This window comes from Vidua macroura, chromosome 2, assembly GCF_024509145.1.
Source record: "Vidua macroura isolate BioBank_ID:100142 chromosome 2, ASM2450914v1, whole genome shotgun sequence".
Taxonomy (NCBI): Eukaryota; Metazoa; Chordata; class Aves; order Passeriformes; family Viduidae; genus Vidua; species Vidua macroura.
The window spans coordinates 102,075,344-102,102,124 of NC_071572.1; the positions used below are offsets into that span (position 1 = coordinate 102,075,344).

General features: G+C 39.7%; 1 protein-coding gene across 5 annotated transcripts in view; it reads right to left on the bottom strand.

The window, feature by feature from the left end:
* Window positions 1-25,979, bottom strand: part of AKAP11 (A-kinase anchoring protein 11) — a 42,627-nt gene extending 16,648 nt beyond the window's left edge. For all 5 annotated transcript variants that reach the window (XM_053970220.1, XM_053970219.1, XM_053970218.1 and 2 more), the window contains exons 1-7: window positions 25,955-25,979; window positions 17,234-17,341; window positions 11,494-11,610; window positions 8,305-8,352; window positions 7,553-7,687; window positions 6,445-6,709; window positions 1,351-6,007 (exon numbers count right to left, since the gene is read on the bottom strand). In XM_053970220.1, the coding sequence (XP_053826195.1) occupies window positions 1,351-6,007; window positions 6,445-6,709; window positions 7,553-7,687; window positions 8,305-8,352; window positions 11,494-11,610; window positions 17,234-17,293 (5,282 nt within the window). In that variant the 5' untranslated portion in view covers window positions 17,294-17,341; window positions 25,955-25,979. The remainder of the gene's footprint in view (window positions 1-1,350; window positions 6,008-6,444; window positions 6,710-7,552; window positions 7,688-8,304; window positions 8,353-11,493; window positions 11,611-17,233; window positions 17,342-25,954) is intronic.
* Window positions 25,980-26,781: the final 802 nt, after the last annotated feature.

Sequence of the window (26,781 nt, forward strand, 5' to 3'; positions counted from 1 at the left end):
AAGTGCTTAAGTATAAACTGGTGACTAAAATATTAGGATTCCATTTTTAACAAAGTTTTCTGCAAAAAAAAGATTTGTTTTTCTCCTTCAAGAAAGTGTAGCAATGCATGACTTGTACAGAATTTTTCCCCTCAGGAAGTAAGTTTAATTTTTCTATTCAAAAACCAGTCAAGCAACCATACCCCATACAAGTTAATCTTTAGAAGACACTTTAAAAAACTCATTTAAAGAAGTTTGAATTCCTTATTAAAACAAACAAACAAACAAACCAACAAAAAAAAAAAAAAAAGTGCCATCTTTGATACCATAGGTAGAGGAAAACATCACCACCACTTTCTTATTTCATCACACATCAAGTAAAGACTCAACCCTGTTGTGCAAAGACCAAAAATATACTCAAGAGCACTTTTATGCTGTTAGTATGTATGTGTTCCATATCAAACCTTGAAAAATTTAGTTCAGTCCCACTGTGGCCTTTAGCCACTGAACATACAAAAATCAATTTATTTTTCATCAAGATACCCCTCAAGAAACCAGTGTGAGGAATTCCCCTCCAAAAAAAAAGTATTAGGAATATAAGTATTACTTCAAAATGAAAAAAAAAGAAAAAGGTACAGATTGCTCTGGAACCTGAAAAGATTTCACTCTGATCACAGCACAATCTGTTTCAGGAAACAGCTGTTTGCCACAAATTTACTGTGGCAAATAGTTCCTATTTATAGACTTAGTAAATGAAACAGTATGTTACTCTTTGCTAAATACACAAGAATTTAAAAGTCAATTCCTTCGTTATTGTATTACTATTTTATAAGCTGAAGTGTGGTTTAGTAATTTGATTTTTCTTAAAGTAACAGGTTATTTTTTCTTTTACTTTTTTTCCTAGGAGTAAAGACACTATCACAACACAGCCATAATAAAAAAAATGAAGTCTTCATACTACAAAGCAATGGCTCATTTGACCAGCATCAGATGCTGAAGAGGAAGTATGAACAGGGAACAAACCTGGATTCTGTCACGGCTCATAGATCAACAAAACCTGTAAGGGCTAGTATATGCAACTGTAGGTACTATTTTGAAGTTGAAACAAAAAGTTCCACTTATTAGTCACCTACTGGAATATATGTGTGCTAATATACATAGCATCCTTGATTTCAAGCTCAAATAGGTGAAAAAAAAACATTTTTTCCCTAGTTCTGAGTCATTTAAATATAAGAAGAAAAAGAAGACATTCAGAGCATAAAGTGTATCTTTCTAAGAAAATATATATTAAAATTCCTTCTGAGCACGTATTTGTATTAACAATTCTTTTTCTGGTACAAAATTCAAAAAATAAGATAAAAATAGTATTACCTTATGGTAACTGTCTGACCAATATTAGTCATAGCTGATGTCATTATTTCAGTAGTAAGGCTTTCAGCAAAACTGACTCCATCTTGTCCAATACCACTGTCAGCTGTCAGACTTGTGTAACTCAGCTCTCTTTCTGCTTTCTCTGTGGCTGCAGTAGCCCCCTTGTCAGCAAACACCGTCCTCTGTTCTACATCAACGTGAATTTTGGGAATATCGAGCTGATACACTCTTGAATTTTGACAGGCACCACCCAATCCAGAATGAAGAAAATGCCTCACTGGACTGCAGGATCCTTGTGCAGGTAGATGATGGGACATATTTTCTCTACAGTACCGATGTTCCTTCATACTGCAGCATCTACACACAGTTCCAGAAAAAGGAGACAGTTTCTCTGTGTACAAGAGCTTATCCCCATTTTTTCTGGTTCCAGCCACATGGAGAACAGCTGACTCTAAACTCATTTCTAGAGTATCATCTGCTACTTTCTTAGCATATTGTTCTATAGCTTGAATTATACCTTCACTGTAGCCATTTTCATTTATATTACCTGTACTATGATAGAGTTTATGATCTGGGGAGAAAGGAAGAAATGTTCTAGAAAACCGTGTTTTAATGAGATCCCCTGTGACTTCATCAAATTCAGTCTTTTTATACAGACAGGAATCTGTAAGAGACTTTGGCAAACACGCTCCAGACATTTTCAGTTTCTTCCTGACATCACAAGTGATACTGTGAGCAAGGGATTCAGAAAAATGTAACAACTCTGTACATTCCATTCTCTGTGCGCAGACACTCCTCTCAAACATTTGGCTTTCACAGCGATGAATGCTGCTTTTCAGCTGCTCAACGGCATCTTTATTCCCTGCTTTGATCAACTCCAGCTTACCATTCACCTGTGCATTTTGCCCAGGAAATGTCTTTTTGCTGTATCTGAATTTGGTTTTTCTAGCAGCTTGCTGCAAGCCCGATTTGATAGACCTGTAAGCAAGTCTGCTGGCGTACTGATCCACTAACAGCTCAGCATTACCTCCTTCTCTTTTCAGAACCCGGATAACATGATCTGCGTACTCGTCAGTCACACTTTCACAGCTCGGGTACTTGGAAGTCAAACCTGTCGTGCCTGAACCTTGTGGTAAAGGAAGCCCAGGTGAATCTCTCCCCCCCAGCCACTGGTCCTGTACTGGGCCACACCATTCTTTTGAATTACCATCTTTATCACCTTTACTCAAATAAAAGCAATCCACCTGGCAGTTAACCCGCTTCAACCTCAACAGCTTGCAATGCCTTGATTTCACTACTTTCTTGGCCTCATTGATGACTTTTCCTGCCATATCCCCTGCATAATTCCACAGTGAATTGCACGTCTCTTCTGGGATATTTACAAATGCAGTATATCTGCATCTTTTCTTTTGCATCCCTAACTGAGCCTGCCTGCCAGCTTCTCTTTCACTTGTTTTACCACCTAAATGGGAAGCAGCCATTTCAGTCGCTACTGAAATTATGTGGCTAGCTAAGCAATCTGCATACTGAATTGTTTTTGCTGAATGCTCCTCTTTCTCAACAGGCATTTCAGAATGATCTTCATCTTCACTACTTTCCACTTCTTCAGAAAGCGACCACATGAGTTTCAGCATAAATTCCTCATTTTCCAAAGAGTCATGTTCAGTTTCAGACGAATCAGTAGTGGATGGATTGTAGGGTGTAGAAGGTGGTGTTGCGGGCGCAAATTCCTTTGCTAATTCTCCCTTGAGTTTCTTGGACAGTTTTTTTAGGTTCCTTTCAGAACTACCTTGACATGGTACTAGAGGAGTCGGTGGGGGTGTATCGGGCATTAAACAGGTATTTCCATGTTTCAGGCTTGATTTTTCTTCCATCTGCAAAGCACCTTCACTGACAAACATCTCTGAAGGAAAGCTATTTGTATGCAGAAAACAATCAGTCAGCCTGTAATTCAAAGCTCCTGCTGATGGTTTCTGGGTATCGCTTTTTTTGGAAGGCTTGTTTAAGCATGTTATTGAACAGCTTCCTGTGTCAGTACAGTCCTCTAGAACACGCCTAGCCGAAGTTACAGTGGAACAAGGAGGTGGTGATTTTGAAGAAAAATTGTTTCCTTTTTGATCCTGCCAAGAATCTTTAGATTCTAAAATACACTGAACAGAATGAGTTGGAGTAAGAAATTTACACGGATTATTCAAAGGCAACTGTTGTTGTTCCACAATTATAGAAACATTACTTTGTTTCTCAGCTTCTTGCTTCTTTATCACACATTGTTCTTTTCGATTGGTACCTCTATAAGTCTGTGAGCTCACATTACATGTTAAACTCTCACTGGTGTTGCATAACACAGTTTTACTTTCTTCCACAGATTGTTTTATAACATACTTGGCCAAATGATCTGCAAACATGCTCTTGGGGGAGCCTTCACCAGTATCTTGCACATAAGGCTTTTTATCTATTACTTTTCTTGTTAAAAAATCTGAATACTCTTCTACTGCTTTTGTTACTCTGGATGAGGTTATGGTTTCATAAGCTTCATTTACTATCATATCTACCATAGTTCCAGAGAAAGTATTAATGCCTTTTGACCCACTTGTTAATTCTGAATTACTGTTCATTCCAGATCTGTTATTTGCTAGTTTGGTATCATTCTGGTTACAGAAAAGGGATGGAGTACTTTCCGTACTTTGACTGTGATCCGAAGTTAGATAAATATTTCTGAAAGAAGCCAATTCCTCCTCTCTCGTTCTGCTTGTGAAAAATGGATGAGCGGAGTCTTTGAATATTTTTGTACTGTCACCAGCATCTGGAACAGTGGATACTTTCACTTTGTAAGCATCAGAGGAAAGCTGTTGCTGACAAAGGGCTCTTCCAGCTAAGGGCACAGGTATTGAACTCACAACACCAGAGGTACAAAATAGAGCTTGCTGTACTGTATATTCTTTCTTGGAGTCTTGGATTGGCTTTTGTGCTACCCTATCATTAAAATTAGGAGAAACTGTGGACGTCTGTGTTGACTCTAACATACTTTCTGCACTTACATATTTGATATTGTCCATGGAAACACTAATGGCTGCTTGTGTTGTGAAGGTCACATCAACCTGAGATAGTTCAATAAATGCCTCCTGAATGACAGATTCAGACAAATCTCGGGCATAGGATCTTACCACTTTGTTTTCATAATCAAATGATGAGGACTGTGCATTAGGTGTTGATGGATATGAAAACTGGCATACTTCCATGATTCCTTCAAACACAAGTTCTTCAGCGAGGTCTGCTGCAAACCGTGCAACAGTGTTGTTAAATATTTGTTTCTTTACCTGATGCAATTCTTTCAAAGCACCAGTTATAGCTTCGCTCACCAAAAAGTTTGCTATGCCATTAATGGCACGCTCCTTCAGCGAGATTGCTCTACGTCTTCCGATCTCATAAAAAGCCATTTGAAAGACTGAAGAAGTCAACCTAGAAGCCAAATGGCAAAGTGCATTTGTGCATGAAGAAACACCTTTTTGGAGGTCCTTAAATGCACTGCCAAAACTTTTTTCAACCAATTCAGTTGCAAACTTTTGAATGCTATCTCTTATCATTAGTGACTTATGTTTAGATTTTGTTTGCTTCTCTGGTTCCTTACTAGTTTTCATTTTGAGATCTGCAGCTTGCCTCTTCTTCCCTTTTAAAGTCACCCTTTTGTGTTTTGAATCATTCTCTGCACACATTTGTTCTGATGAGGACTCAGAAAAAAGAACAGAACCCAGTATTTCACATGAAACACTGTCAGCATATGCTGAATAACTGTCATAAGCTGCATCACGGTGACTTTGACCTGTCCCATCTCCACCAAGATTAATTCGACACAAGCATTTGGAAGAACCGCAACTCCCCAGGGGGCTGAAGGCCGATGTTCGAATGGGGCTGAAGAAGCCTCCGTTCTCTTCCGCTGATGTTTGAACTGGGCGAGGGGAATCCGGCACCTCGAAGATGCTGCTGTACGGTGATTCTGGCTTACGAGGAGTTGGTTTCTTTACATTGGCTGGAAGAGTGGGACGATCAAACTTGAATTTCTGAGGATTCATTGTAATGCCTGCAGAAGACAATTTTTCATGTGCAGTCCTCCTTTTCTGGGCAGGATTCCCTAGGATTGGATCCTTAATAATTTTACAAGAGTTTTCCAAGGCTTGTTCCAGCTCATCAAACTGATCAAAACTATCAAAAAATTCACTCACTTCTGAGTCTGAATCCTCTATACCATCTTTTACTACTGGAATTTTTGGCAGCTGAAGTTTTGCCTTCAAGCTTTTTTGATACCCTTCTTCATCTAAGAAGATGATGGGGCTTGGGCTGGAGCAATCTGACTCAGAGGATTCAGCTGGAGAGGAAGAAAACAATGTTTTACGTAAAAAATTAACACTTTGATCAGAAGGATTATATGGCTTATAGAAACTCCTTTGTATCCAAGGATCAGAAATTGAGGTTGTAACTGAATTCTTTACTGAGGACAGCTCCTTAAGTCCCAAAATATCAATCAAGGTAGAAGATCTGGCAGATGATTTTCGTTGTGCAGAACCCACAACCATCTTTGAGTCAACAGCTTCTAAACATTGAGCAGGGATAGTCTGTGAAGCAGCATCTCGATGGTTTTGAGAAGTAAAGCTGCACGTACCTGAACAAAAAAAAGGTAAAAAGAGATTGCTTCAAAACCAAGAATTTCCACAGAACAACAGCAAACAGATTTTAATGGCAACTTCTGAGTTTACTATTGTTGCAAAATGCTAGCTCATCATTCATGATTAAAGCAATCTTTCATTTTCTTTAAATCCTATTATACAAATCTAATCATTGACAAATTAATGTATTTTTTAGCACACAAAGTAGAACAAGATTTTATTTGATATCCATCTGACACTGATATTAGAATCTTTTGTTCATGAGTGAACTGTTGTGAAAAGAGCAAAAAATTAATTTTTCAGTTGCATAATATCCCTTTAAAAAGCATGATTAATGTAAAAATAAATTACAATTTATTTACATTTACTTTTTTATTAAATCCTAACAGCCTAAATTTCAAATACCAACTTCTACAAGTGTGCAAGAACTTACCAGCACTTAGGATCTTTGAAGGTTCGTCTTCATCTAACTGTTCAAAAGCAGTGACAAAATCATCTTCAATTGAAGAAACTGACTGATTGGTGTCATCATCTTCTCCATGAGTTGTCTCCGTTTGATGTTTTTGTGAAGAGTTTATTTCCACTGCATAACTTATGCCTGCGGTATACTTGCTTAGCAAGGTGAATATATAATCAACTTTGATCCTTGGGAATGAAGGAGACAGTCTCATCACACAAAACACTTCAGGAAGCTGATTCTTGAAAAAGAGAGCAACAAGAAAACAAACACAGCAATCTTCAAGGGATTCATTCGATGCATTTTTATGAAGAGTAAGTAATTTTAAAATATTTTAAATACAAGGAAATTAATTCAGCAGTTTGTGTAGAGCGATAGCTAGAATGACTTCTTCATTCTTGTAAGGTCTGCATTCTGAATAAATCATTGCAATAATGTAACACAACCATGATAACATGTACTCAATAATCTATTAAAGAATTCATGTTAAAAATTTGTGCAGGAACACAGTATTCCAGAGCATGTTGATGCCATATAATATTTCAGTTTATAGGATATCTGTTTCTTCGAGTTACCTTTAATCTTACATGCAATATTTGTAATTGGAAAGAATATAATTAGCATGGTAATAATGGGAACAATATAGAAATAAAAAGAATGGAAATTATATCATTAACAGCATTTATATATTTTTTTTAAGAAAAGCGATCACTGAGTTTTATGAACACTGGACATTCCCTTAATTTTGGGCACCTCTTTTTCCAAAAAAACAGTCTGCTGAAGACAAAAGGTCTCTGAGCAGAGCAGATAGGTAAGCTGACAAATTTCATATTCTTTCCAAATTGCCAGTGAACAGGACCATAGCATAGCAGAAGCACAGGATCAGCACCATAATTAAATATTTGTTAAGTATTTTCTGTAAACAATACAACACAGTTTATTTTCATGAAACAACAGAAATATAATATTAATACTACTGTGGCTAAGATGGCCCAAAACCAAAAGCAAGACAGGGTGTAGTAAGTCTAAACTCTTTAGGCAAAATGTAATGCTTCTGACATGCAAGAAGACACAAAAAGTTTACCTGATGTTTCATGACATAAGGTTTTCCTGAGGTTTTCTTTAAGTCTTTTAGAAACACAGCCTCATTTTCTTTTAGTTTGCGCAACTGGAGCGATTTCAGAACATCTGGAAGCTCTACAGAAACAGCTGAGAGCTCCTGAATTTAAATAAAAACCATTGAGAATACAAAATCAAAAAAGAGAATGCAAATGACAATGGGGATGATTTCATACCTCCCCTAAATCCTAACAGCTGCTAATTCTAGTAAAGTTTTTATTTTCTTACCTGTATCTTACTCTATCCCTCACTTATACTCTCTCAAACTGTAAAGCTTGTGTATGCAAGATTTAATTCAGTCCATATTTGGAAGATGACTAAAAGTCATAAAGCAGAACCTTGAAAGTGCTGAAAAGCAGCTGAACGTCCTACAAAATACCCAATTACACTGACCTCAGCTCACGATGATTTTCAGTGGATCTCTACATAATCTTTGTGTGCTTTATTGGAACAGTATTCTAGCTCCCTATCACAAAAACATGAACAAGGCACTTCTTTAACATGACCTTGGACAATCTTTAGATTTATGAGAGAGTATATAAAACACTGATTATCATATTAAAATAATTACTTTCAAATTTCAATGACATTTGAAATTTAGGCTTTTAAATACTCAAGATACATCTATTCCATTTCTTGAACACCAAATTTCCTCCATCTAAAAATCTAGGTGCTACTTAGAAGAAATTTTCCAATATAGATAGATATATACTGTACCTGCAAGTGAGCAGTATCCATCCCTTCCACAAAACCTATAAACGTAATCTGTAAAATAAATACATGAGTACATTCAAGTACAGTAAATTTTTTTTGTTGTTCCCTGCAGATATTTAAGAGTTAAAAATTCAGCAGACTTTAAGTTAAAGCTTCATTCTACTGCCACAAAAACCATACCTTAGGGCAGCACAGCTTGCTCAAACAGTAGCACACAGTCACACATAAAGAATGGTAATGCTATACTATTTGACTTGAGAAAGGTTAGATCAGACTGAAGAGCATATACAACATTTCAAACTCACTACACAGGAATTATTCTAGTGGCTGGTATATACAGAGCAACACATAAAAGCTTCATTACATCTGTTAAAATAAAGACAATTTTGCAAAGATCAGTGCTCATCCATCCTTGCTTCAGGCTGGGCACATATAAAACAGTTTCAGTCAGAAATCTGTCCATGCTGATAAACTGTTATACATTTGGATATACTGAATATAGTGCCAACACATTATGCAATTTACCAAGTAAACTGATTAGCCTGAGGCCAAAACACAACAGATTACTTAAGCCACATGTTTGCATGCCATTGTCAAGTAAACAAACCCTAACATAAAAGAATTAAAATATTCAACCTACCAAAAAAAAAAAAAAAAAAAGGTCTTATCAGGCTCAGGAACCTAAAGCATGCCAGAAATATCAGTTTTACCTCAGGTTTTTGTGCTTGTGGACAAGGGAGATGTTTTATCACATATTGTCCCTCTTTTCTGTCTACAGGTGTTTAGTAGCATTCAAAACAAACAAGACTAAAGAGCATCAGTCATTGCTCAAACTTTGTTTCAAACATCAGATTTCCTTAGTTCTCATTATTATTTCCCTAATAACAAATCTGGAGGCCATCTGCATACTCGAAAAATACCAAGACGTTTATTTTCAAAACAAGGGTGTCAGAAAATAAGCTTTGCTTCCATTTTGTAGATACGGAATAAAGCACAGAGACGAAATACTTCCACTGATGTTAGAAATTTAGTTTTATATGCTTTCCATTTTTTCAGAGCACTATGCAATAAACTGTTTTTAGGCCATAACTCATAAATTTGCAGCAGCTACTCCAGTTACTCCAAAGAACGTCACTATGTTTATACTGATATATTATTAAATGGTTCGGCTACCTGCTTTTATATACACAGAATCTAAGTACAGAGCTAGAAAAAAGAAATGGCCAGAATTCTATTTTGAACTTTTTTTTTGTGTTTTGAATTTGTCCTTTCAAAGTGTGAGTAAAAAAGAAACCCCAAACTTTATTTTCAACTGAAATCATACTATGAAAAATTCTGTCTTGTTTATATCAGGGGGTATCATGCTGGAAAAAAGATCTTATTCTTCCAGTTAATATCTTCCTGCTTACATCCACTTATCCTTATGTCAGGTATGACAAGATCATAAGAGAAATAATGCTTCTCCATAGCACTCCAAATAGCTCCAGACAAATTACATGCAGCACTGTATTCACTGTGTTAGCTGTGAAACTGCTGTTTGAGCATTGTTACTCTTCAACTCCTACACCTGCTCTTCAATTCCTACACAATTCATCTGCACAACATCTGCAAGACATTCTTCAACTTCTACATTTTTTAACTGTACAGCTGTCTAAGAGACCACTACTGACTCCATCTATTTTTGCCTCAATGATGAGGCTAATCTGGATCTCTTTATTGTGGTCAAACTCCACTTTTCACAGAAAAAAAAAAAATCACCTTTTAATACCTTGAACATGTCAGAAGTTAATACATCAGTTCAAAAGTTGTTGGGGAGACCAAGGAAATAAAAGGAAATAAAAAGGTCATCACAAGTCCTTTCTTTAAACTAAAAATAAGTGTATGAGACACTGTATTCGAAGCTTAAGCCATGGGTACAAAGGAAATGGTACAGGAAAAACAGTTCTGCTTTTCTCAAGTCTGAGTTCTTCTAACGTCATCTTCCATATAAGTATCTTTTTCCTATATTTTCGTAAGGAAAAAATATGTGTTCTGTGACAGGATATTGACCCTCTTACATTTTAACCAGAGGGCTCTTAATTGCTTGATCTCCTAAGGTAGCTAAATATAGTCAACTATCTTTCTCCACAGGGACTACCACTGCAGGCATATAAAACATGTTCCCAGCTATTTGTCAGGTATTTTCTACAAGACAAAAAAACTTGCATTGATTCCAAAGCATGGTCTGCCTGATCAGATAAAGACAAGGTTTTGCTCACACCTCCACTGCATAACTCTTCCTCTTTACCTTAATCTGTCATAGCTTTCATCCTTCACAAATTCAGTTTCTTGCCTGTTCCCCAAATGTCTCAACCCGACTGTATCCATTCAGTTGCACAACCTTTGCTGTTATCCAGGCAACCCTAACTCATCAACCTGCCTTTGCTGCTGCTTTATGCAATTATCACTCTCCCCATACCACCTCCTCAATTGTCTTTGATTCAATTCTCCCTATCTCAGCTTCTCTGCATGGCTCATTCAGGTCAGCCTCTCCTTCTCTAAGCTCCTTGTTTGACCTGTCAACTACTAATTAGAAGTCTTCTAAAACCCATAATCCAAGTTACATGGTATACACTGCTTTTACTTTTTTCTTTTCCCTTTGGGGAAGTTGTTGTTAGCCTTGTAACTCAAACAGTTCTAGGAATTCCTCCTCACAGCTTCAGATTTACCTATATAGTCCCACATTCTGTCAGGTCTACCTCATCCAGACCTTGTCCAGCTTTCAGACCATTCATAATCACATAAAGTAAGTCTAGACCTGCAATTCTGAGGCTTCAGCTTTTATCTTCACATCTGAATCAAAGTGTTCTACTACTTTGTTAGGATATCATCTATACATTCCAGATCACAGCAGTGCTCACAAACGCAGTACACCCAAGTCATCTATTTACACACCCTGGTTTTCTAGTTTCATAAATCCTCTAAAGCAGAGAAATGTCACCTTGACATTTCAAATGTCACCTTGAAATGTTACAGCCTTTTTAAGACTTCAGTGACTAAATTCAAGAATGACAACAGGGGGCACAGATTTTAAGGCCAGTAACTTGCAGCGTTGTTCCTATTTACTATCCTGCAGCTTTCCATACTGTTTCAAGAGACATTGTTCTCTATCATAGCCACAAAATATATATAAGTGGGAATATTATGGCAAACCTCAATAAAATTTTCTTGCTTTTCCTGATTTAAGCATTCCTCTGCCGATACGTTGCATAACTCTTTCCTGCTGTGTAGCAGTGACTTCATAGAGTGCAGGATACTTTCACCAAAACTCTGAAAAACAATGAAAAAAAATTTAAGAAAAAATGCATGTTCAGTTTCAGATATATGGTCCATCAATCCCCACAAGTTTTGCTATTCTGATTATTATTTAGAATTATTTTGTACATAAATCACCAGGTTTGAAGTTTAAAGTTACTTCAGGACATGAAGCTGAAGCAGATACATTTTCTTCAAGCAATACTTTTATTCCAAAATAGTCTGACATTCTGTATTTAAAAAAAAGGAAAGATGAGAACACACAGAAAAAAAAAAAGAACAGATGAATCCAAGAAGCAATTCAAATCCCATCTATTCATTGCATTGTAGCCTCTATATGGAACTTTTCCATCACCTTTTCCTTAAATAGGATGAAAATCAAATTTAGCCAAGAAAAGTGGTAGAGGTGGTTCAGAAGTCAGAGGGGAAGAAAACAAACTAACAAACAAAAACACCTGAGAAAATCCACATACACTCTTTCCCATTCCATGAAGAATATAAAACAACAGTAGCTTAATCCCATGTTAATACTTCTTGCAACATTTCTGGAAATTATACTTATGGTGACATGCAAGCACCCAGGGATAGCAAAAAAAGGCTGAAGAATCCAAGACTTTCTCCCAGCATAACAAACCATAGCAGAACAAAAGAATCAACACTATGAAGGCAAATAAGACTACAGAACAACAAAAGCTGGTTCACTCAGCTTGTAAAAAAGACATTATCATGTCAATTGTTTTGATGAAGTCCACAATCTCTTCTTTTTTTAATTTAAAATTTTCATCTTCTCTAGCAAATTGGAAGGTTAAGAAGACAAATAAGAACATCAGATGGTTAAAAATTATTAACCCAATAATTATTCTCTACAAGACTGCCCAGTTAAAAATGACATGAGAAATCAGTTTGTCCAACTTATGACAAAGTATTTCAAATTTGCCTAGCTTCTCAAACAATAGCAGAAGTGCTAGATAGCCAAATTTGGACAGAGAATGTTTTGCATTTCTGGTACTCCCACAACAAAAACAATCCCTTTATAGTAAAAAGTGATTTTACATATTACAGTTGAACCTCAATAAAGATTTTATTTTTCCTCTGTATAAAAAGCAGTATCAAATGCTACTATGTTGAAAGCCAAATTATTAGAGCAGGGCCAGTGACACTGTGGTTGTGCTCATGGCAACACAAAATTAGGAAAGCAGTTCTAGAATGAACAGACAAAAGCAAAACAGAACTTCAGGGTCTTTGAAATTGCCAAAATAAATTTCAGAATGCTAGCCAACAAGGCTCGGACTGCCACACTGACAGTGTGGTCAAGTGACATTAAAGAAGTCAAAACAGGAATTTTTATAGAAAAGTAACAGCTGAACTATTTCTTAAAGTATTTTAGGCAGTTAATTGGGTCATCTGAAATAAATTAATGATGTGCTCACCTAATTTCCACTTTTATCTATTCCCTTGCCCCCACATGTTCAGCTACAATTTGCTCCCACTTTGTACTTTCCTAAGAATGCTGTCAGTGCCTTTCTCTAATTCTCTGGATCTTCCAAATTTATAGGAGGCTACAATACCAATTGTTGCTCAAAGACTGTTCCCCGGTAATTCTTTAATTCATCTCGTACAAAGTAATTTGTGAAGCCAAACAAGCATGTTGAAATGTCTCATTTTCAGCTTTTACAATTATTCAGTCAGTCACAACATTCAAAACAATAATTAGGGAAAAAAAGAAATTCATATTACATGATCTGCTAATCTTCTGCAAGCCAGCAGTGCTCCAGTTTGAGCACTGAAGGGATCATTGTTATTCTCTAGTTGGCTTTTCTAAAGCTACAAACTATTACACACACCTTGTTTATAAACACGTACCTTTCCCTAGTTCAACATCTGAAAGGCAGAATGGGTAACTAAGAACAAGAGCATGATATGAGGAACTACTGAGGTGAAGTACAATTCAACATTTTGTAGAATATTAAGTTGAAGTGAGAGAAAAAGAAAGATGAAGCAACTGGAAAAATCTCCCTAAGGTTTGGAAGGACCAGCATTCAAGACTATATGCAGTTCTGGTAGCCCATGGTGGCACTATGCAACTGAAGAGATAAAATATCCATAGCTAAAATGAGGAGGAATTAAGTGACATATGTTTTTCAGATCATATTAATGAATATAAAAAAACCTCAGAATGTGAAAATAATAACCATATGGAAATTAACAGCCACACTACGTACACAGAAGAAAAAATCCCATCTCTTTGGACTTCCATAGATCACTTAAATATATGAAGCATTAACAAAACCAGACAAAGAATTAACCAAAAGAGTTGGTTTTGGAAATGAAAACTTTGCCTGGATGGAGATAATAAAGGGAGGGTTTTGAGAAGAGTTGATATAGGTCAGTAAGTAACTTCTTCAAAATTTATCTTGAGACTGATGTCAAGCATAATCATCATTAATAAATTTAATGAGGAAAATAAGTAAATATGAAAAAAGACTGTTGATAATTTGAAGTAAGCAGGTGTCATCATCTAAGAAGGAGAACAGCAAATCATACAGAAAGAACTTGCTCAATATGACTGTTTTAAAAAACAACCATAAGAAATACAAAGTTGTGTCCTTAAAAACTAAAAGCAACCTTTAAAATAGAATTGCAAATTCACAAGCTGGGAAATAAAATACCTTAACTGACTTCCTGATCATGGCATAGCAATGAATGAACAGTCAGTATGATACTGCACTGAAAATAGCAAACATGCATCCTTTAGTGAAAGAACTGACATCAGAATCACTGAGGACATCCTGTGTAATTGCACATAGAGTATTATCCACATGTAAAAAGAAGATTAACTCATAACAAGCAGAGAAACTAGGACTATGAAGGATAATCACTGGAATGCAGAGGCTTTCATACAAAAGCAGACTAAAACCTTAGTTTACTGAGTTTCCAAAAACCAAGGCTAACAGAGGACAGATCATCAATTGTAAAAAAATAAGAAGGGTGAACATCAGCAAATGAATAGAAATTATTCAAGCAGAAGAATAAGGATATCCATAAACAAACAGGTATCAATTTGCTGTGAGTAGCTTCAGCCTGAAATTTTTAAGTCTCAGTTATTACTGTAGTGTGGCTCAAAAAGACAAAACCAGCGGTAGGTTTGGGGGAAGGTGTTTTAAAGCCTTCATTAACTGAGAGGCTATATTTAGTAACCTTTTGATATTCTTATTGTTATCAAAATTTTGCTTGTGAGAGCAGAGGACTGGACCCTAAATTTCAGAGAAATCCTCCTATCCAACAGACAACAACACAAGCTCTCTCACAATCCCGAACTAGGAGACACAACTACATTAAAAACTGAAAACTAGCAAGCTCCCAAGACTATCAGCTCAGTTTAGGTAAGGACAAGAGGTCATCTTCAATGAAAGGATGTAATTTTTTAATAACTATTACACTTCCAACGTACATCAACATACGGGCAAAGAACACCCAAGCAATCTATAAAGCTCTACTTGGTAGGCCTGTAGGACTTAGTATTCTTTCCTCACATAAATTCTTGCAAGAAATCCTATTTCATTCACAAGCACAGATTTCAAATTTACTAATTTTTGCCAGGGGAAAATCAAAAGTACTGTCAAGGTGCTTCGACATGAACAGTGGAAATCCTTGTCACACCTCTAGCTCAGCTGAGCAAAAAAGATTTGCATTGTTTCAGCAAATAGAGAAGTCATTATCAACATATCCATCACAGTACATTGGAGGAGATATTTTGTCTCATGAAATGTTTTATAAAACAACTGCTTTCTAATATTTCAAACAACCTTTAAGATGCCACCATCTCTAAAGAAATGAAGTGCAGTACTGGACAGTCACACTTCCTGTGCTCTTAAGTAACAAAGCAGTTCTTCCTGATTTCATCTGTTCTAAGATTTAAAGGGACTGAATATTCTGAGGTAATTTTGTAAAAATAGAAACTAAGGCTTTAAATATGCACACCATAACTGTGCTCTGACTTTAAAGAGCTACTACTGCAACAATTCCTGTTAGCTGTGGCAAAGTATTACGAAGAGGACAGGAATCAGACTGCAATCTTCTGTAAATCAACAGAAAGTGAAACACAGTGCAGTTCTGACCACCCTACTGCCTGGCTCTATGAGAATGAGAGTTCCACACCATAATCTAAATAGACACCTCACAGGTAAACATCAAGAGGAGGCAGCCACAGATCAAAACAATGGAGTTTGGCTGCAGGAAGATGCAGAATTCTGCAGGAAGGGTTGAATTAACGTTTCCAGAACCACGCAGTCCAGAAAGCTTAATAGCAATTAATGGAGCATATCACAGAGGTAATATTTTAAGCAACTATTAGAATCAGTGAGGAATCACTGGTCACTGTCATTATTAAAGAGATGCTTCTGTAACCCACAGGTCTAAAAACCTGGTGGGGCAGGGAGGGTGGTATTTGTTTTGTTTAGTAAATTGAAACAGAAAAACAAATAAAGGGCAGATTTTTAAAAGTAAAGGACACTCCTTTAAAAGTAAGTTTATGTTCAGTTTAAGGATGCAAAATTACTTGACTGTAGTTAAAGATTTCTATTTGAGACGGAGAGCCCTCATAAACCAATAAAATACCAGGTTTTATACCATGTGTCTTAAAGTGGAAGATTATCATTCATAATTACAAACTGCTTAATGTATGGCAGTTAACATTCCATGTCAGGACCTAGAACAACTGACTAGCAGCCTGGTTGTCTCACAACACCTTCCCTCTGCCTTCAAACAGGACATATACCACAGACACTGTTTCTTTAAAACAACAAAATCTGCTCTTGAAATAAAATAATGTAATTTTCACATGATAAAATGCTTCCTTGCTCAGTTTCTCCTCTTACTGTTGCATCAACTTGTAAATAAGGAAGTTATTAATAACCAAAGAAGATGTAGAAAATTACTCATCTGTGTTCAACTACCTAGAGAAATATGGTTAGATAAATAAATTTGTTCCTTCAGGATAAGCTGCAACTTTCACTTTATTAAGAGCTCATAGAAGTTGCAAGAAAATTTTAGGAACGGTATTTATGTTCTCCAGTTGAAGTGACAAAATTTAAAAAAATAAATAAACTTAATTTAATATTAGAAATCCACACTAATATCCTTTGTAAGTGCTAGATATATTTTTTTTTCACCAAGGCACTTTCTAAATGTTCATGCAAAAAGAAGGATAAACCAGACAAGACACCAAGATCTAACGATATTATAAGTAAGCTCCAATACAGGCTTCACAGAATTCAATAAGACTATATAGTCATATTTTAATTTATTACATATAAACTCAAAAAATCTGCTCTAAAATAAAAGCTATATTCTAATAAACAAGGTGAATTCTAGGAAATTAATACATTACAATGTTATCACATCATCCTGAAAGACAAAAGCACCCTTTCCTTAAAAGATGCTGTCTCTTTAGTTCAATGACACTAAATATACCAGAATGCAAAGCAAAAGCAATTTGTCTCCCTGAAATGTCAAACTACCAAAATTAAAACATATTAAACCCCCCCCCCAGAAAAAACCCAAATAAACCAGTTCACTTGCTTCATTATTAGATCAAAAAACTCTGAAATACTTTATTTATTTAAATACAGATAATTACCTTTTCAACAGATATTCTTGATTTCATGCGATTGCCCTGAGCCCTGGCGTACATGTCCATGATCTTACCAATCTTGGTATTCGATGAAATATGTCAGCTCAAAAATGCCTGCAAAAACCATTTATATTTGATTACTTTATATTTATCCATTTAGTTCACATCTACTCTAAAAATGCAAGTAGACAAAAGAAGAACCAATAAAAACAATAAAAAGCATTTAAAGATTAAACAGTACACCATCCATACTGACAGCTGCCTTTAAAAAAGTACTGCCTTAATGACCTTCAAAACACGGCATGAAATGCAGAACACAGACACTTAGCAGTAAGTTTCAATGTTTTCCTTTAACTAGAATTTCAAGGCTGCATTGGGGGTGGGGAGGAACATTACATTAAATATTGATTCACTGTCACTCACATGCTGGAAGGTTTTTCAGCAGGTTCCTGTACAATACAATGCACTGCAACCACCCTTTAACTATCGTGGAAGGCAAATGTACAACTCAGCCACCCAGCCAACGGGCCCAGCCATGTCTGTCACCCTGAGGTACTACAGGCTAACGTGGATCGTCACTCTTGTTCCCTGGCTCTGCTCTGGGCAGCCCAGGCTCTGCTGGCAAAACACAGCAGACCACATACATTTACCAGCACTCTCAACTGAGTAGGTCACAAGAGTTTCTGCTCCAGTCAGCTGCCCTTATTTACCCTAAGTCTAATTCTAACAACAAGAAGATAAAAAAACAGTTATGGACGTATTTTTTTCAAGTTTCCCTCTTTAATCAGCAGGAATGGATCCAGTTTGTTTCATTCATCTTTGAAGCCACCAAAATAGGCAATACATATAGAGTGTTAATAAAGATAGAAAGCATGTGGTGAGCTTTTAAGTTCTATGGAAGTTTTAATACTTAATCTTTTCCCATGGTCACACAATTTAATCAGGAAAAAGAACTCCTAGGCTATATAAAATAAATGAGTCAAGGAGCAAGTACATGTAAAAATGACTGTAAAGATAAAGAAAATAAACGCCACAACATCAGAGTATGGGTCTTCACACAACTGACCAGACTGGTTTTCTTGATCTCATCTCAAGCACATACTTAACCTTTATATGGGAAATAAAGTTTTATATGGGTTTGGTCTTGAGCATAAGTCATTTAAATAAGAAAATCAGTAGTGTCATCAAGTAACTACCTTCCTCCATCCCAGCTCCTCTAAAAGTAAAACTTCTTCAAGAATACAATAGCAAGAGATCATTACTAGCTACATCTGTACCTAAGAGATTATTATTACGTACAATGTGAATACATTTCACTTCTATTTCTGCTTTCCTTCACAAAGATGAACTTGCTAGAATCTTAACAAAAGAAGTACACTTAGGCAAATAAACTGCAACATTTTCATCTCTAAAGCACAGCTTCTCTCAATTGGATGCTTAAAGTTTGGAAAATTCAGATAATTGCATGAAGCAGCCAGGTGCATGATCCACAGATTACAGATATATAAGTATAATAAATACAAATAAAAATTAATTTCACAGTAAACTATGGCTAGAAGACTAAACACAACAATGATTCTGCGAAAAGTCACATGTTTAAATGAAAAAATCCACAAAACAGTATTGGGCAATAAAAAGATATCCACTTCACCTGTCCCTACTGCTCTATCTTAAATGGCTAATCCAGTAAAAATCCAAAGCATATTGGGGAAATACTCTTAAGACATTCCTTGTCCTAAGAAAAAGCCATCTACAGAAAAAGTTGGGTTTTCACACAGATACTTCAGCTCTACAGTTTTGCATGGATCCCTCCTTGCAGCAATTTTAACAAAACTCAACACAGCACGCTATGGAGCTGACCTAACTTTGTTGGGTGCTGCCGTGTTTACTCAGGTATGGCAGTGCACAGTTACAATGTAAACTGCCTTCAGGTTAAGCATTTTCCTGTGACATCTGCTACTAAACTCTGGAGACCTGAACATCAACCTGTAGGGTCCCCTACCTACGAAACAAACAGACTTGTAAATCACAGTATGAAGACTGAAAAATCCTGGACAGAAACCATACAGGTTTATTGCCGTAACACCACAATGTTTTGTCTTCTCTGCATCCTGTCCTTCAGTACTTGAATAATACAGGTCCTAATATATACACCTATAGTATACCACCTACAGCTTCTCTGCTCTCTGTCACACATGTCAGAGAAATCTGAAGAGTCCCACTTGTCCATCAATGCAGCAAAACCTGAAGGTTTTCTTTTTAATATGTAAAATTATTATCCATTTTCAATACAACCGTGGTTCAATCACGTGAGAAGTACACAAACATTAATACTAACTGAAAAGGAAGTGAAAGCACTGACAACAAAACAGCCTGGAAGTAGCTGATCTGCATAAATAAAACCTACCATTGCTTTTACTTCTGGATATTGAATTTGACTATTAAATCTAATTTCCTCCCATTGTTAACTGAAAAAAGGGAATAAATGGCAGGAGCATCAGATATAAGAGGAACAGGACTTTCCTGTTACTGAGTAACTATTGTCAGACACCAAAAAATGGGAAAAAATTGATCACACAATTAATGTGTGATGGAACACTTGTACCATCTTTACCTTTTTAGCAAGTTGGATCACTTTAAATGCACACAGCATGGGCAACACACAAGAGGAGTTGGAAGCCTCTGTGCTGTTAGGAAGCTACAACTTAGTTGCCATTACAGCTGGAGTGTGGTTGTGGATGGCTAAAGGCTGTTAAGAAAGAAGGGACAGGCTAGGAAGGAGGGGCTGAATGTTGCTCTCTACAACAAGAAATGGACAGAGTGTGAAGAGCTGTCTCTGAAAAACAGCCATGAGCAGGCTGAAAGCATATTGGCAAAAGAAACAAAATCAGGTATCAAGTCAACCTGGTGGTCGTTCGAGGGAAGCCTATTGAGGAAGCCTTCTTGCTCCAGCCACAAGGAGGCATCGTGCTCACAGGCTCTTGTCCTGCTGGAGGCCTTCAACCACCCCAAAATCTACTGAAAAAGTAGCACAGAAAGCTGTTTTAGGAGGAGACTCCTGGAATGCATGGAGGATAGCTTCTTAAGACACACAATAAGACAATCCTGACCAGAAGGGATGCAACACTGGACCTGTTAGTTACCAACCCAAGTGATCTAATCAGCGGTGACAAGCTTGGTGGAAGCCTGGGCCATAGGAGTCACACACTGGTGGTGTTTGCAGCCCTGAGGGACATGGAACAGGCAAAGAGTACGTTCAGGATCCTAAATTTTGGAAGAGCACACTTCTGGTGTTCAAGGAGCTAAATCCATAGGATCACCTGGGAAACTGTCCTCAGAGATATGGGAGCAGGACAGAGCTGGCAGACTTTAAGGATGCTTTCAATAAAGCCCAAGAGATACCAATCCCTGGCTGTAAGAAATCAGGAAAGGAAGGCATTGGACTGGCATTGCTGAGTTGAGACCAAACTAAGAGCAGCTGAGCTCAAACTACAGGGCAAGAAGGAGATGAACAAACAGTAGAAGCAGGGACAGGTATTCTGGGAAGAGTACAAGGACACTGCCTAGTTTTGCAGGGATGAGATCAGAAGGCCAAGATGAGGCTGAAGCTGAACTTGGCAAGGGATGCGAAGAATAAGAAGGGCTTCTACAGGTATGTCAGAGAGAAATGGAAGGTCAAAGAAAATGCACTCCCACCACAGAACACAACCAGCAAACTGGTAACAACAGATGAGATGGCTGAGGTACTCATCAACTTTTTTGCCTCAGTCTTCACCGGCAACCTTTCTTCTCACACCTCTCCAGAGGATGGACTGGAGGAGCAAAGAGATCATGTTTGCAACCACCTGAGGAACCTGAATGTACTTAAGTCTATATGACCTGTGGAGACACATCCCAGAGTTCTGAGAGAATTGGCTGATGTAGTTACCAAGTCACTCCATCATATCTGAAAAGTCATGGCAATCAGGTGACTGGAAAATGGGAAACATTGTACCCACCCTAACAAAGGGTAGAAAGGTAGATCCTGGGAACTACTGACCTGTTGGTCTCACCTCTGTGCCTGAGGTGATCATGGAACAGATGCTGCTAGAAGCTGTGCTAAGACACATGGAGACAGGGAGGTGATTCAGGACAACCTACACAAGGGCAAGTCCTGCCTAACCAGCCTGGTGGCCTCCTATGATGGAGTGATTGCATCAGGGGACAATGAAAGAGCTACAGGTGTTCTCTATCTGGACATCCATAAAGGCTTTTGACATAATCCCCCAAAACATCCTTCTCTCCAAATTGGAGAGATATGGATTTGATGGATGGAATGTTCAGTGGATAAGAAGCTGATTGGGTGGACCCATCCAGAAGAGAGTAATCAATAATTCAGTGTCGAGATGGACACTGGTGACAAGTGGTGTCCCGCAGCAGTTCACAGCAGGACCAGTGCTATTTAGTATCTTCATTAATGACATAGACCAAGTGAATCAAGCGCACCCTCAGCAAACTTGCAGATGACACCAAGCTGAGTGGTGTGGTTGACATGCCTGAGGGATAGGATATTATCCAGGAGGACAAGCTCAAGCTCAAGCAGTGGATCCATATGAAATTCATCAGGTTCAACAAGACCACACTCAAGGTCCTGCACCTGCGTTGGGAAAATTTCCAGTGTCAATACAAGCTGTAGAATGAACTGATTAAGAGCAGCCCTGAGAAGAATGACTTGGGGGTGGTGGTGGACAGGAAGATGGACATGACCCAGTAATGTGCAAGCACAACCCAAAAAGCCAACCACGTCCTGGGCTGCAGGAGTAGCCAGCAGGGTGATTCTCTGATCTGGTGAAACCCCACCTGCAGTGCTCTGCATCCCACCTGCATCCAGCTCTGGGGTCCTCAGTGCGGGAAACACGTGGACCTGCTGGAGCAGGTCCAAAGCAGGGTCACAAAAATGATCAGAGGGATGGAGCATCTCTGCTATGAATACAGGATGGGAGAGTGGGAGTTGTTCAGCCTAGAGAAGGCTCTGGAAGACCTTACAGCAGTGTTTCAATACTTAAATGCGCCTTATAAGAATGACAGGGACAAACTTTTTAGCAGCACCTGTTGCAATAGAACAAGGAGGAGTGGCTTTAGACTACAAGAGGGTAGGTTTAGTTTAGATACAAGAAATCTTCTACAATTAAGGTGGTGAGGCACAAACACAGGCTGTCCGGAGGTTGTCGGTGCCCCATCCCTGGAAACATTCAAGATCAGGCTGGGCAGAGCTCCGAGCAACCTGATCTAACTATAGATGTCCCTGCTCTCTGCAGGGTAATTGGACAAGATGGGCTTTAAAGAGCCCTTCTAGACCAAAGAACTCTATAAATTTATAAACCCATTTTTCCAGTGATTTGCTGAAGAACACTCTTCTCATCAGAGCATGCAATAACCATTTAGCTAGCTTTTCCATATACATGTATCCTTGTTTGAATATATGTAAGGAGCAAAATTAAATAATCAGCTTAAGGGAATCCAACAGGAAATTTGCTATGGATTTAATCTCTTTGTGTAAGTCTATCCCATGCCTAAATTTACTTTAAGTCAGTGTGTATTGACAAACCTTAGCTGGCAGAAAAGAAGAAACTTTATCTTTTTTCTGTAAATGTGCTGAGTAAATCTCTTCAATTGCTACAGAGACATAACTGGATATGTGCACACCTATGTTAAACACATACAGGTTATGACAAATTTGAACAATAAATTTAAAATAAATTAAAATTAAATTTCAAATAAAAGGTTCTAGGCAATGACAATAGTATATCTATATTATGTTTTAAAAAGGAGGTGTTTTTAGTAGTACTAGAGCAAAAATAAACATCTTTCTTTTAAAGGAAAAGTACTTTTTTTTTTTTTCAGCACATGGACCTGAATTATCCTAGAAAACTCTGATGATGATTTGCAAAAGCCAGGCTTAATGAAACACTAAGCTTTGAATGATTCATTCTAAATATGAAGTCTAAAAATACCTTAAGAACAACACTCTTTCAGAATCATTAAATCATCCAGGTTGGAAGAGGCCTACATGATTATCTAGCCTAACCATCCATTTCCTCTGGTCCTGTCACTGCAGGCATGGCAGAAGAGACTGACCCCCACCTCACTACACCCTTGTTTTAGGTGGTTATGGAGAGCAATGAGGTCTCCTCCATGCCTCCTTTTCTCCAGACTAAGCACCCTCAGCCACTCCTCATAAGATGTGTTCTGTACCTCTCACGAGCCTTGTTACCCTTCTCTAGATGTGCTCCAGTGTCTCAATGTCCTTTTGGAAGTGAGGGGCACAAAACTGAACACAGGATGCAAGGTGTGGCTTACCAGTGCCAAGTACACGGGGACAATCCCTGCCCTGGCCCTGCTGGCCACACTATTGCTGTTACAGGCCAGGATACCATTGGCCTTCTTGGCCACCTGGGGACACTCTGGCTCATGTTCAGCTACTGTCAACCAGAGCGCTCAAGTCCCTTTCTGCCAAACAGTTTTACAGCCACTCTTCCCCCAGCCTGCAGCATGGAGTGGGGTTGTTGTGACCAAAGTGCAAGACCCGGCACTCAGCCTTGTTGAACCTCACACCACTGGCTTCAAGCCATTGATCCAGCCTGTCCAGGTCTCCACAAAGAGCCCTCCTACTCTCAACTAGATCAACACTCCCATCCAACTTGGTGCTGTCAGCAAACTTCCTGAGGGTGCACTCAATCCCCATGTCCAGATCATCAATAAATGTTAAACAGGACTTGCCCCAGAACTGGCCCCTGGGGACACCACTAGTGACTGGCCTCCAGCAGGGTTTAGCTCCATTCACCACCACTCTCTGGGCCCAGACATGCAGCCAGTTTTTTATCCACAGAAGAGTACTCCCATCCAAGCCGTGAGCAGCCAGGTTTTCCAGCAGGATGCTGTGGGAGATGGTGTCAAACACTTTACTGAAGTCAAGACAGAGACCATCCACAGCCTTTCCCTCATCTAAGCAGGTCACTTTGTCGTAGAAGGAGATCAGATTGGCCAAGCAGAACCTTCCTTTTGTAAATCTGTATTGGTTGGGCCTGATTCCCTAGTTGTCCTGCATGTGTATTTATAACCTTACCAAACAATTGCTATTAAAAAACAAATTAAGCAAGTGTACACTGATAAGCAGGAAGAATAGTCTAATGAATCCTTTCTCATTTCTAATGATTTATCAGTTTCACCGATCAGGTCAGCAGTCTTGAAAGTCCAGGTATGAAACACAAGTTGTCTTAACCACAGCCACCCACATGAACAAAACACATCAAAAGTGAGCAAAATACATCATTTATGGTACGCAATAATGACAGGCTGGGTCCTCTTTTTCTTGCTTGGTTTTAATTCTCTTACATTGTATTTCTGTCACACAGAAGCAGCAATTTCAAAAGAATCAATAATTTTCTTTTCCTACATCATCACTAGCTAGTCATCACCCACAGCCTCCCTGCAGTCCTGGGTCTCGATTCTTAAACACTTCCTGGGGAAAAAAATGTTACTTGATGTACTAGGGCTATGCATTGGTCTGGATTTTGTGGCTTATGCAATTAACTTTAAGTTTCTGTACTTCAGTCTGTTGTGTATTTTGTACATAACAGAACCACATTAAGTAAGGTGGGGCTATTATTGCCTAAGCTGCAGCATTTTCTCAAGAAAACTTACTCCCACCTAGAGAAAATTTCACCAGAGAATACCTTGTTTAGTTCTCAAGGATTAATTAAATATAGGTGGTATCATCACTAAAGTCTAACTGTACGATTCTGAAATAATCTTACAAACATGAAACCATGTAGGACTCTTCCAAGTGTAACCTGGATAAATTTCGAGCATTGTTACAATTTATTTCAGTATCACTGATCTTTTCCAGATACAATGTAAGTGGGATTTTTTCCTCCCTATCTCACTCTGGCAATACATCAGAGAGAAGAAGGCTGTATCTTTAAATACAGTTCGGATCTACAGTTCACCCTTTTTCTCCCCTTTTGCACAATGGATTTCTTTTGGAAACCAGAGAAACGTACTTTGGTTGTAATAAGAGAGCCAAAGAAAGCCCCTCAAAAGAGCCAAGAAAGCAAAGGAGGAACGCTCCTTGTTCCTCCTCCCTTGAGGGAGAAGAGGAACTGGGAGGAGGACATGCGGCCGGCGGGAGGGAGGGAGGGCGAGGAGACACTTCTACAGCGAAATGTTGAGAACAGGCTGAACTTACTTAACCCGTGCGCACCGACCACAACCCAAACAACGCAGGAGGGAACGTAAACTCAGGGAGCCTCCGTGCACCGACTACGACTGCACAAGCACGAGTCAGTCAAGTCCCCACCGGAGACTGCGGACGGACAGACCTGGCCACGGGGACACCGCGGGGGCGTGCGATCGCGATCCCCGCACGCTGGGTCCTGGAGCCGAAGCGCCGCGTTACCCCCTCCTCACCTCGTGTCACCCCGCGCTGCGGTCCCGGGGGCCCTGGCCTCGCCCCTGGCCCGCTCCAGGTGACCGGTGGGGCCCGCGGGAGCTGCGCTGCCCCAGGAGATTCTTCCCCGGGAAGGGCGGCGGAGGATGCGCCTCCCCGGGAGCCCCCGGGCGACCTGTGGCAGCGAGCCCCAACTGACAGGCCGCCGGCGGCGCCCCGCCCTGCGCCTGAGTTCCCCTGCAGGGCGGCCCGCGGGGGAGCGGCCGCAGGGGGTGGGAAGAAGAGCGGGCGCTGCGTACCTGTGGCTGTGACCGCCGCCGCCTCCTCAGCGCCCGCCGCCCGCGGCCATGGCGCCGCAGCGGAGCGGCAGCGGAGCGGCCCCGGAGCGCCCGACCGGACCCGCCGCCCCCGCCCCAGCCTCAGCCACCGCCCCGGGCCCCGCCCCTCCGGGCCCGCCCCGCCCCCGCTCTCGCGACGCTTCCCGCCCAGCCCCGCCCCCGCAGCCGCCGCCGCCGCCGCGCGCTCCCATTGGCGGGAAAACGGCGGCCGCCCCGGAAACAGCCGAGGCGGCGGCGGAGCGCGCGCAGGGGCCGTGCCGGCCGCGCCCCGAGGGCGGGGGGGCTCTGAGCTCCCCTCCGCTCCCTGTGCTCCCTGCCCCAGCCCCAGCGCTTCCCCGGGGAATGCCCGGCCGCGGGCACGGCCTGTGCAAAGCCCCTGGGAGCCGTGTGTCTGCCGGGGGCCGGGCTGTTCCCGCTTCCTCCGTCGGGGTCGGGGGGCTGCTGCCCACTTGGTCGGGGTCCCCTCTCATGGCCGGCCGGCGGCCTCAGCACGGGGCGTGGGTTGGAGACTGCAGCCTGGCTTTAGTTGGACGAGGCGCAGACAAGATTCTGAGACCCTTTCTGAAAATCCCGTGCCCCCTTCCCTTCACAGTGCCGTCTTAAATTCAGTGCTGCCGGATTCCTCAGGGCATCAGGTGTGCATCTAAGCCAGCAGATACGCAATTGATTTTCACCTCCTCATGAGCTGTTCTGCTCTGTGCATAGGTGTATGTGCTGTTGGGGCTTTGGATTTCTTTTCATTTGGATTGAAGCAGTAATCTCATGTAGCTTCCCAGCATAAAACTCCG